Consider the following 13289-nt stretch of genomic DNA (forward strand, 5'->3'; position numbering starts at 1 on the left):
ATTTAGAGAAAGGGTCTCACTGAGTTGCTTAACACCTCACTTTTGCAGAGGCTGACTTTGAACTCTCGATCCTCCTGCCTCAGCCTCCTGAGTCACTAGGATTACAGGCATGCACCACCATGCCCAACTTTATGTCCTTTCTTAAATAAAAGTTTAAGGTCAAAATAATTTCAGACTACAGGTTGACCTTTAATTGTTGGGAATATGATGTTTTATTCTTTATAAATGATACAATGCTAAAAGAGATAAGTTTAAAGTTCCCTATTAGGTTGTACTTTATTCTAAGATACTTCTTGAAATTATGATCCATTTACTCTTTTATTATGTGACTGGATGATAAAAGGTCTGAAGACAAAACTGAGAAATTTCTATTAATCCTAGTGATTTCCTCTGACCTCAACATATCTCCTCATTCCTTTTCCATTACTCAAGCAGGACATCTTCAGGTGACTGAAACAATGGAACCAAAGTCAAGCTCAGGTTATGATGGTTTTATTCCCTACAGAATTGGGCTCCTTTCATCCAATAAAGGAATTCTCTGTGGATCTTGCTAAAACTCTGTAGCTCTTTTTAGAAGTCACTAGTCTACAAGAAAACCCCAGCTTCTTCAGGGAGGGTCCTCAGGGAGAGCAAGACTGCCCCAATTCTGCTGTTCCAGATTGCAAGAAGGAACAGCATGGAAGAGCTATACCCAGTCACAAGCCACATGCACAAGAGGGACCTCAGAGCAGAGGATACTGCCCACAGGTCCTGGGTCAAGTTCTCCGCACTTGGGCAGAAGAGGTGTCCACTCTACCTCTTGGAATCTTTTGCCATGGATTTTCCACCTTTTAGGGAAAGAATGTCAGTGATAAACCCCCAAAATGCAAAACTGAGGCATTTCTAAAATAGAAATGAAAGCTTTTAAGGAAAATGATTCAGAGTGGGCTGGGGATGTAATTCAGTGGTAGAGCACTTGCCTAGCATGTGGGAAGCCCTGGGTTCAATCCCTAGGTACTGTCAGAAAGTAGAAAGAAAGAAACAAAGAGGGGGGGGAGGGAAAATCAGGGCTAATATGGGAATTTGTTGGTTTTGTTGCTTATGTTGATACTCACAATTTATTTTTACCCATTCCTGCAATTTATTAATTCAGAGTTTTAAAGCTAGAAAGGCCCTTAGAGATCATCCTTTCCAATATATTCTGTTTGCAAATAAGGAAACTGAGGCCAAGAAACTTGCCCAATAACACCCTCCCAGGAACACAGCAGGGCAAGGCCCTGGGCACCCTGCCCTTGGGCCCAGTCAGAGCTCATTCTCTTACATCACTTTGTCTCTTTTGCCTCCTTATATCTACACAGACTTATGCTACTTCTAAGAATTGACTTTTCAGTCCCTGGAGAACAGTTTCTCTGTCCACAAATGGGAACAAAACCAAATTTGAAGTGAGAGAAACTCTTGGTCACTAGCAGACATCTGCATTAGTCCCAGAGGGTTGTAGAAATTATCATGCCCCCCGTCACAGATCTCCACACTAAATCTCAGTAATATTTTTCATTTGATCCTTTGTGCCATTCAGTTATGAGGGGTGATGTGAATAGGGGTACCATTCTAGATTAAAATAACTGCCATGTTTCAGGAAGGAACATGCATTTTCTATTTGATATAACTGGCCCGCAAATCAAGGGAAAGGTTGGTTTCACAATACACTGTCCCCTGCCATGTTGTTAGTGAAATTGTAAATTGGAGTGTTTACCTTTCTGAATGTCTCTGCTTTTTTTTTCTTTGTGCAGCAATAAGGATTGATGATATTCAAGTGTTTGGTTATACTGCCTGGTCTCTCTTGGATGGTTTTGAGTGGCATGATGCTTACAACACCCGGCGAGGATTATTTTATGTGGATTTTAATAGTAAACAGAAAGAAAGAAAACCCAAGTCCTCAGCACATTACTATAAACAGATCATACAAGAAAATGGTTTTATTTTGAAAGAGTCCACGCCAGATATGCAGGGTCAGTTTCCCTGTGACTTCTCCTGGGGTATCACTGAATCTGTTCTTAAGGTAAGTGGCTACCTCCAAATCAACCATAAACTGGAGAAGATAGGACACCATGTTTTATTTCATTTACTCAATGATAGCTAGGAAGATAGGTATTAGGCAATGTCAAATACCATGGTTATTTAGAGGTAATGGAGCAGAGTTGAAGAAAGAGGAAGAAGGAGATGAGTGCTGAGACATTTTCATGGGCCAGAAGGTTTACTTGGTGAGGGAGTCCAAGTGACCAAGAGGCTGCCCTCTGGAAGTGTATAGTTCAGACAGAACTTAAGACCATTTCTCTGTGAGAAAAAACAATTTTATATATTTTTGTTTGGCCAAAAGCAAATCATTAGCAGTCCTTTATTTAAGCAAATAGTAGATCTGGGTAATTTGCCTTCTGAGATCTCCATAACCCCGTGGAGCACCCCCGACATCTCATTATTCACCTCTTTCCAATGTTTGCTCAAATGTCTCCTTCTCAATCAGACTTCCCTGCAATCAAAAACCCTAAATCCACCCTATTACATCTCTTCCCTGCTCTGTATTTCTATACAGAACTCTTCACCATCTAACTTACTATGAACCTTATACATTTTTCTTATTTATCACTTGTCTTCTCTTCTACCATGCAAGGTGCGTGAGGGCAGAGATTTTTTTTTTTTTTTAATTTTTTTTATTATTTTTTAGTTTTCGGCAGACACAACATCTTTGTATGTGGTGCTGAGGATCGAACCCGGGCCGCACGCATGCCAGGCGAGCATGCTACCGCTTGAGCCACATCCCCAGCCCGGGCAGAGATGTTTAATTATTTGATGTCTGCTGTATGCTTTAGTAGGGCAGCACCAGGCACATGGCAAGTCCTCATCTCTTAGAATCAGGAGAGTGAATGAGATCACCTTTTAGAGCCAGGTATGGGTGTAGAGACTTTCCATTCCAAATTCTTTATTTTACAGGCCAGGAAAATGAGACCTATCAATTTTCCCAAGGCAACACAAGTAGTGGCAGAACTATTATCAGACAGTCTGGAAGCCTTCAGATACACAATGCTCTTTCCCAAATAACTATTTTTATTTTTTTTAAAAAATTTATTATAGTTATAGATGGACAGCAAGCCTTTATTTAATTTTTTTATATTTTTAGGTGGTGCTGAGGATTGAACTCAGTGCCTCACACATGCTAGGCAAGCGCTCTGCCACTGAGCTACAGCCCCATCCCTAAGAACTACTTTTATTTTTTTTTTAATTTTTCCTAATAACTATTTTTAAAGCCCATACTTTTTGCCAAGCATGTAACTATTACATGCATGCACATTCTATTTAATCTTAAAAATCTCATTTTACAGACCAGAAAGCTGAGGTTTAGGGAAGTTACATAACTTGTCCGCAGGTTACCCAGGTCTGTCTCCTGAACACTATGCTATAGAACTTCACAATAACATACAATTTCCTGTACTCTAGAAGTGTATGAAAAGACAATGAGTTGTACAGGAATGGGACCAGACAAAAGGGTCCAAACCACAAGTGACCAAAGTTCACAGGTTATTGACAGGCATAGTGGCGCACACCTGTGATCCCAGGAATTCAGAAGGCTGAAACAGGAGGATAACAAATTCCAGGCCAGTCTCAGCAATTTAGTGAGGCCCTAAGTAACTTCGTGAGCCTCTGCTTCAAAACAGAAAATAGAAAGGGCTAGGGATGTGACTCAGTTGTTAAACATCCCCGGGTTCACTTCCTGGTGCAAAAAAATATATGTAATTTTTGAGATTCACAGGTTATGAATCTCAACCCCTGTGGCTACTAAAAGTAACATAAACAGTGATTCATCTTCTGCTTGTGTCCTCTCTTAAACCACCTATTTATCCAGTTCCTACTTCTTCCTTCCTATGACCATCTTTTCCCTATGACTTCAGTAGGTTGATATTTTTCACAACTCCAGACCTGGCAGGTAAAGACCTGAGGGGATATAAGAGCTACTTCTCCCACCTGTATGGGAGATCCAACCTTCAAGTTCCTGCTTTAGCTGAAGACCCAGCAGCTTCCCAGTGATTGACACTGTGATATCTGCCCTACTCCTAGTTTTAGGAGAAAGAACTGATCCTGTGTACTCACCCCTCAGAGCCCAGGAAAGTCAGCTTCTGTTCATCAACTTGGACTAAGAATGGGGATGAATGATTTGCCAAAGAAAATTATGTTGGTTTTTGAAAAATCAGCCAAAGGATATATGACTAGATGCTATGTGGGCAGAAAATTGGATATTGTCTTCAGAAAGACTAACAAAATGAAATTAACAGTTCAAAAATATTACTATACCTAACCCCACACATTCCCATCTTACTTTCCTCTAGTCTCTAGTATCCTTTGTTCCTTCACCATTTTATTTTGAAAAATTTGACACTTGTACAACAAAAACACATATTCTCTTCCTCAAGACTGACCAATTATTCATGTTGTCACTTTTTTTTTTTTTTTTTTTGGTACCAGGGATTGAACCCAGGTGCTCATCCCCAGCCTGTTTTATTTTTTAAGATAGGGTCTTGTTAAGTTGCTTAGGGCCTTACTAAGTTTCTGAGGCGGGCCTTGAACTTGTGATCCTCCTGCTTCTGCCTCCTGAGCCTCTGAGATTATAGTTGTGCACCACCATGGCCGTCTAACATTGTCACATCTACTTTATCTCAGCCCCTCTCTTCTATGAACCATGGATAAATTGCAGACATCATTATGCTCCACCCCGAAATATTTCGGCATGTATCTCCCAAAACAAGGACATTCTCCTGTATCACTCCATCATCAAGAGGCCCAGAACATTTAACATTGATTCAATCCATCTTATATACAATCTATATTCAAATTTTCTAAATATTCCAAAAATGTCCTTTATAGATTTAAAATTATTTTTGGATCAAGAATGCAAAGAAAGGTCACACGTCTTTCATCTTTTTATTTTATTTTATTTAAAGAGAGAGAGAGAGAGAATTTTTTTTAATATTTATTTTTTAGTTATCAGCGGACACAACATCTTTGTTTGTATGTGGTACTGAGGATCGAACCTGGGCCGCGCGCATGCCAGGCGAGCGCGCTACCACTTGAGCCACATCCCCAGCCCACATCTTTCATCTTTAGCCTTCTTTAATTCAGAACAATTCCTTCAAAGTTGATGGTATTGGCAATTCTGACAAATTCAGACCAATTGACTATAGAATGTCTCATGCTTTGGAGTTCTCTGATTATTTCTTTATTAGATTGAATTTACCAGTTTTGGAAAAATGATAAATAGATGATATTGTACACTATCAGTGCATCCCATCAGGAGGTACCTGATGTCAATTTGTTTTATTATGGAAAATATCAATGCAGTTGAAGTAGTGTCACCAGATTTCTTGGTTAAGGTGGCACTTGTCAGATCTCTTAATTAAATGGTACCTTTATTTTTAATTAAGAAGTGATTAGATGAAGCCAGGTGCAGTGGTCCATTCCTGTAATCCCAGTGGCCTGGGAGGCTGAGGCAGGAGGATTGTGAGTTCAAAGCTAGCCTCAGTAACTTAGCAAGGCCCTAAATTTCGAGACCCTATCTTGAAATTAAAAAAAAAAAAAATTAAGGGGGTCAGGGGTTGTGGTTCAGTGGTTAAGTGCCCCTGGGTTTAATTCCTGGTACCCCACCAAAAAAAGTGATCTGATGATGATACCCAGAGAATATATGAATATCCTGTTCCTGAACAATAATTCAAACAACTGTTTTAAAATTCATTCATGAAACTTGCCTCTCATAGATAGCAAAATGGAGAAATTTGAATTAGACTGTTCCTTCTACACTTATTAGCTGGGTTCTCTGAAGTTCAACTTTTTGTAATTCATTATTATCTTTATAACATTATTTATTTTTATGCACAACTTGTCACACCGGGACCCCTTCAAGCTGCTCATATATCTTTTGACATTTACCTTCCAGTTTTTAAGCACTTCCTTGTTTTCCAGCACTAGATGCCCCAGCATCACCTCATTCTTTTTCTCTCCCAGACCTGGAAAAAAATTCTCCAAGGAGCCCAGGATCCTTTTAGTGGGGAACACAACTTTAAAAACAAAATCTGGGAATTGGGGCTGGGTTAAGGGTTCATCATATTTAACTAGATTTCTTTGCAGGCTAATCAAACCCACTTGCTGCCTAAAACTAATACTTTCTGAAGATACTTTACTTTTTAAAGTAAAACCACCAGTCGCAATGGTGTACATCTGTAATCCCAGTGATTTGAGAGTCTGAGGCAGGACTCTTTAAGGTTACCTTAGGCAATTTAGCAAGCTCTTATCTCCAAATAAAACAATAAAAGGACTGGGAATATAGGTCAGTTGTAAAGCATCCATGGGTTCAATTCCCAGTACCACAAACAAACAAAAAAGTAACAGATATTTATTTGATCTTGCCTTGCCGCATGGCAGGATTGTCTTTGTGAATACCTTTTTAATATCATAATGTCGTCAGCTTTTCTACACACTGAAACTGACCATATAGGCTAGAAAGATTTCATTCAAATAATTAATTATATCCAGATTAAACTTCATGCTCACATGATCAATGTTCTCTAGTTTAATGTTCTGGATAACTGGTTGGCAGATGGCAAGTGGGCAGTAATATGGTTTTGTAATTATACTATGAAAGATGACACATGAGAAAACAATTAGAGGGAAAATATTTACCAAAGGCTAATTATCATTTTCCCTGGTGCATTTAAACTCAGTCATGAAAAGAAAAAGTACTTTAACATAAGTACAGAACATTTATTTGCCCTTTTTAGTCTTAAATTTAGAAATCCCTTTTTTAAGTCCTTTGTTTTAGTTTAGACTCAAAGGTCTACAAGACAATTATTGCATCCAGGGAAAACAAAACCCAAGTCATGACTACCTTACATTTATACAGTGCTTTAGGGTCGACAGAGCCCTTTTGCAGGGCATCAACTCCTCACTGCACACCTGGGAGGCAGGTGAGACAGCTCCATCACTATATAATTGCCAAGCCTAAGTTTCAAAGGTACAGACTAGGACAGACTGTAATGAGACACTACCAGATCCAAGCAGCAACCCGGGGAGTTTTATGGGTATTTTATTTTATGGGTATTCTTTCCATTCATAATCCAAGTTCTTTGCATAGAGAAAGAATTCAATCCTCTTCTTTTAGATGAATAAATCTGTGTTCTGACAGATTTACAGGTGGGGGAGATACAGTTGTATTTTGACAGGCACGTGAGTAGGGGGAGATACACCTGAAGCAAAGGTAATATCACTTGGACTTTTCAAATAGAAAAAGTTGAGAGGTGCATTCAGCCAATGAAAGGAGTCATTGCCTACCCCCATCCTGCCGTCTCTTTTAGGAACTGGAGCTGTTGTCAACCAGTCCCCTCTAAATCCAAGTGCGGTCTGAGAACTCCTTTACACCTTTGTTTTCAATTTGTGACAGGGTTTAGAATCCATCTTTCATAATTGCTTTTAACTGAGGATAGCAAGCCAATTTCCTGATGCATTTGAAGAGAATCACATGAGACCCCACTGTATAACCTGGATTTTTAGGTGAAATGAGCTGGAAAATGGCTTCTCAGTCTTTTCTCAATTTGTTTCCAAGCCATACCCTGGGTATGGTTCCTTCCCTATGTTTCCTGGTTTCCCTGGAGATGCCAAGGGCTGGAAGGGAAGATAATCAATTCATCAGGCCTTTTCTCTGCATCACCAGGAGAACAGCCGGAACACAGAGGTCATCATGAAGGACATATGCATAATGTATTTTCTCTTGTCCTGAGAGGCCCCATAAGATCAGGCCCTTCTTCCTCTTAAAGGGTGTATTGCTGAGAGCCTCAGTTAGCCAGCATGTGCTTTATTTGAATGTGCTTCTTTTCCCACAGCCCGAGTCGATGGCTTCCTCCCCACAGTTTACTGACCCTCACCTGTACTTGTGGAATGCCACTGGCAACAGACTGTTGCACCGAGTGGAAGGAGTAAAGCTGAAAACGCGGCCCGCTCAATGCACAGATTTTGTCAGCATCAAAAAACAACTTGAGATGTTGACCAGAATGAAAGTCACCCACTACCGGTTTGCTCTGGACTGGGCCTCAGTCCTTCCCACTGGCAACCTGTCTGAGGTCAACCAACAAGTTCTGAGGTACTACAGGTGTGTGATCAGCGAGGGGCTGAAGCTCAACATCTCCCCAATGGTCACGTTGTATCACCCCACCCACGCCCATCTAGGCCTCCCCACGCCCCTATTACACAGCGGGGGCTGGCTGAACCCGTCGACAGCCACGGCCTTCCAGGACTACGCAGGGCTGTGCTTCCAGGAGCTGGGAGACTTGGTGAAGCTCTGGATCACCATCAACGAGCCTAACCGGCTGAGTGACATCTACAACCGCACTAGTAACGACACCTACAGGGCAGCCCACAATCTGCTGATCGCACATGCCCTGGTCTGGCACCTCTATGACCAGCAGTACAGGCTGTCCCAGCGTGGCGCGGTGTCGCTGTCCTTGCATTCCGACTGGGCGGAACCAGCCAACCCCTATGTCGACTCTCACTGGAAGGCAGCGGAGCGCTTCCTCCAGTTCGAGATTGCCTGGTTCGCAGATCCTCTGTTCAAGACCGGGGACTACCCCACCGCGATGAGGGAGTACATAGCCTCCAAGAATCGGCAAGGGCTCTCCAGCTCTGCGCTTCCTCACTTCACCGAGGACGAGCGCAGGCTGGTCAAGGGCGCCGCCGACTTCTATGCCTTAAACCACTTCACCACTAGATACGTGATGCACGAGCAGCAGAACGATAGCCGCTACGACTCGGACAGGGACGTGCAGTTCCTGCAAGACATCACCTGCCTGAGCTCCCCGACTCGCCTGGCGGTGCTGCCCTGGGGAGAGCGCAAGCTGCTCAGGTGGATCCGGAAGAACTACGGAGACGTAGATATCTACATCACTGCTAATGGCATCGACGACCAGTCTTTGGAAAATGATCAACTCCGAAAGTACTACTTGGAGAAGTACGTTCAGGAGGCTCTGAAAGGTGAGGTTCGGGGCCAGCTTAGATACAGTAAGGTGTGAGGTTCATGTTAACTGACAGGAACAAAACAACAAGGGGAGAAGGCTCATTAATGACCTTGTTGGCTTTGTTTAGAATTGTAGGATTAGAGCTGGGCACTGTGGCGCAGGCCTGTAATCCCAGGATTTGGGAGGCTGAGGCAGGAGGATCGCGAGTTCAAAGCCAGCCTCAGCAACAGCAAGGTGCTAAGCAACCCAGTGAGACCCTGTCTCTAAATAAAATACAAAATAGGGCTGGGGATGTGGCTCAGTGGTTGAGTGCCCCTGAGTTCAATCCCCAGTATCCTCCACCCCCCAAAAAAATAGAATTGTAGGATTAGGACAGTAAGACTTTATAGAATTATAGGAGCAAGAAAGTAAGAAAAGAATGAATGCTTAGGGAAACCCAGTGTGGTTACTGGGCAGCACCAAGAGCATATCTGAGATTCACAATGAGAACAGACAGGCAAGATTTTTCTGCTTGTGATTCTTAGAATAAATGTGATAAGAACTATTGTGTTCATGGCTCTGCTTCTTAAATTTGCTTTTTAAAATATTTCTGGATGATTTATATATCAGTTTTACTTCAAATCTTTTAAAACTTAATTATTTTCATAGATTGTAAAAAAAAGTTTAAAAAAAAAGCCTTTAATGAGTGAGAATCAAGACATTTTATTTTATGGATATAAGTTTAGCTTGTTTCAATGAAAACTAAATTCTTATTCAAAGATACTTCATTGTAATTAATGATTTCCATTTCTGGTATTTTTCAGCATACCTTATTGATAAAGTCAAAATCAAAGGCTATTATGCATTCAAACTTACTGAAGAAAAATCTAAACCTAGATTCGGATTCTTCACATCTGATTTCAGAGCTAAATCCTCCATACAATTTTACAATCACCTGATCAGCAGCAGTGGCTTCCCTTTAGAGAACAGTAGTCCTAGATGTAATCAGACTCAAGAAAAAGCAGAGTGCATTGTCTGCTCATTTCTCCTGCAGAAGAAACCACTGATATTCTTTGGTTGTTGCTTCTTCTCCACCCTGGTTCTACTATTATCAATCACTATTTTACATCAGCGAAAGAGAAGACAATTTTGGAAAGCAAAGAGCTTACAAAACATACCATTAAAGCAAGGCCACAAGAGAGTCCTTAGCTAAAGTGATCTGTCTTCACAGCTTAAAAAATTCACTCCAGTTCTATATACTGGGAACTTACAGTATTCCTGCATAGTGTAAGAAAGAAGACAATTTGAGATACAGCAGTAATCAAGGTGATGACAATCGATGTCTCTGCAGTGAGGTTTAAATGAGCTTTCCCTTAGGTGTTGACATCAACAAATTCAGTTCTTGGAGCTGAAGAATAAGACTTCAATGACTGTAAACTATGAGGATTACCTGTTAAATTGCTTCAGGAAGCATTTCCATCATTATTCTCTAAATATCAATATCTTCTCATGGTTAAAAGAATTATTTTTAAAAAGTGAAAGTTTGTCAGACTCCATAGCAGAGATTTAAAACTATTCTTTAAACTGGATAGTTGGTGACATTCTGTCACTTCTAACAAGGTGCTTTGTCCTTTAGGTCAGGGTGGTTCTCAAATGAAAAGTAAATCTCAACAAGGTAAGCAGTGCTTGTCTATAGCCAGTTATGGCAGACTCTGAAGTGCATCAATCTGTTTTCTCAAAAAACCTGTCAAGTATTTAAAAAACATCTAAATTTGTGAGACAGGTTTTTCTCAAAAACATTATCAAGCATTTCTAAAACATCTAAATTTGTGAGCTCTCTTATTAAATGATTTGTGAATTTTAGAAAAATTCAACTTCCATAACTGATATCATGGCAAAATCACAGGATAAAGATTAAAAGCTGGACCCAACTGTCTATGAAGACAGGAAGTCACTCAACCTGACTAGTACAGAAATTTCACCTTTAAATAAATTGAGCATTTCTTCTCCCCAATTTTCATGAAGTGATAAACAAGATTTGGTAGACTTAGTAAAGCTAAAAAGATGTAAATTTTACTTATTGGTTATCAATAGCAAAGTACCATATTATTATTCCATAAGACCCGCTCTTCCCCCTAAAGAGTTTCACTGCTTTTTACATGCATACAGCAAAGTACAAAGTGTGGCCCTTTCTGGACCTAGCAATGTGACTCTGGATGAGTTGAGTATTACTAGTCTAAGTGTGTTAAAATTATTTTGTTTTATTTACCACTTTGTAAGGCTAGAATTAAGTAAATTCTTAAATCTGAACTGAGTATTTTTTTAATGAACCTGAATGTACACCAATTTATGCTTATAATTTTTTAGATTAGGAAATTATCCTAAATTAAAGGTAGTTTTCATTGTATCCAGAATTCATTATCAACCCATCAACCTCTTTTAACATCAAGGTATTGAAAAAATGTGTGGTCAGAAGTCAAATATACACAATTGGAATTCTAACTGATCATGAAGAGCAATTTATTTCAAAGATGGTGTAAAGAGAAAATTGATCATGCAAATGCTGAAGGAATAGGCAATAAATTTGCTATGTGGCTGGTCAAATACAAATGGTAAAATACTGCTTTTGTCTCTTCTTTCTCCCATTATACCCATTCTCCTAGCCTTCTTAGTCTTAAGCATGTTTTGCAAGATTTTTTTTTTCCCTTTGAGATCTTACTGTGCCTAATACTATGCATAATTATAATTGGTCAATTGTTCTAACATGTTGACTATGTAAAAAAGTTAAGTCATTTAGAAGAATCACTTGGATGGGCTACAGCTAAGTGATAGAGCACTTGCTTAGCAAGCTCCAAGCTTGAGGCCCTAGGATTCCATGCCTCACACCACCATCACCACCATCGCCACCACCCCCTCAAAAAAAAACCCCTTGGCTTCTCCCCTTTTATGCCACATAGGCTCACCCTGACCCAAGAGTTACAGTGAAAATCTTTGGTGTCAATTGAACAATTCATTATCAACTCATCAACCTCTTTTTAACATCAAGGTGTTGAAAAAAACATGTGGTCAGAATAACAAAGATTTTCAGGTTTTGTTTCCTAGTCTTCAAATATTTTGTGCCCTGATTCAAGTATCTTGTTATTTATGATTTCTGAGTTTATTAGACTTTCTTTTCCCCAGTCCTTCTTATTATTTTGAGACAGAGTTTCACTAAATTGTCAAGGTTGGCCTTTAACTTCAGATTCTACCTCAACCTTCCTAATAGTTGAGATTACAGGCATGCATGTACACCACATCTGGCCTATTTTTCAATGTTTACATTACATATTCTTAAAAACATGGTTTCCCTTTTCAAATTACTTTGCCATAAACTCCCCCAAATAGCCAAGTTCCTTAGCTTAAAGCCTAAGTCTTACCTTACTGCCACTTTGGGAGTATTTAAGTCATTGTCATATGAAAAACCCTAAATATTTAATATGGGGCTGGGGTTGTAGCTCAGTGGTAGAGGGCTTGCCTCGCATGCTTGAGACCCTGGGTTCTATCCCCAGCACCACATAAAAATAAAGATATTATGCCCATCTACAACTAAAAAAATATTTAATATGGCTCATGATCTACCAAGCTTACTAAAATAGTCAGGTTTATTAAAAAAAAAAATCAACTTAAGTTGGGTACAGTGAGGCACACTGATAACTCAAAGAGGCTGAGGCCAAAGAATTGCAAACTCAAGGTCACCCTGGGCAACTTAGATCTTGTCTCAAAGAGCACTTGCCTGCCACACAGTAGGATGGGGTCCAAGTCCCTATACCTCAAAAACCAAAAACACCTCACTGGGTTTATGCTTACTATATATTTAGCTAACATTCTGGTGAGTGGATTTTGATTTACTCTGCCCCAGCTGGGTAAGTTACCTCTGGGAATGTGTATCCATTAGTAAGATGTAAACACCTGACCTAAAAGTTGGGTTTGACTGTCACCACACCCTAGTTTTGTGGAAATTACTCTTCTAGTTACCAGGTCATACCTAGCATCAGTTCAATCCTGGAAGAATCTATTTGCACAGCAGCAACTACCCACATATTGCTATTTCATTCCTAATGTCTCTAGCTTACTATAATACTGCCACTTTGAAATTTCTCCCTCACCCCTCAAAATTTCACCAATAGTTTCCACTCAGCAAACAATGAAATGAAGCAGTGCAGAAGATTGCATCCCCCTAAGAGTTGTGTTCTAACAGAAGAAAGCATACAATCAATACTCAACAAGGTAAACTGTAAATGTTTA

At 40.0% G+C, this 13289-nt stretch overlaps 1 protein-coding gene across 1 annotated transcript in view; it reads left to right on the top strand.

Annotated features, from left to right (window-relative positions):
- The window catches only part of Klb (klotho beta), a 31961-nt gene extending 20333 nt beyond the window's left edge, over window positions 1-11628 (top strand). The window contains exons 3-5 of the mRNA XM_027938001.3: window positions 1770-2038; window positions 7899-9042; window positions 9830-11628. Of these exons, the coding sequence (XP_027793802.2) occupies window positions 1770-2038; window positions 7899-9042; window positions 9830-10218 (1802 nt within the window). The 3' untranslated portion in view covers window positions 10219-11628. The remainder of the gene's footprint in view (window positions 1-1769; window positions 2039-7898; window positions 9043-9829) is intronic.
- Window positions 11629-13289: the final 1661 nt, after the last annotated feature.

This window comes from Marmota flaviventris, chromosome 7 (genome assembly GCF_047511675.1).
Source record: "Marmota flaviventris isolate mMarFla1 chromosome 7, mMarFla1.hap1, whole genome shotgun sequence".
Lineage (NCBI taxonomy): Eukaryota > Metazoa > Chordata > Mammalia > Rodentia > Sciuridae > Marmota > Marmota flaviventris.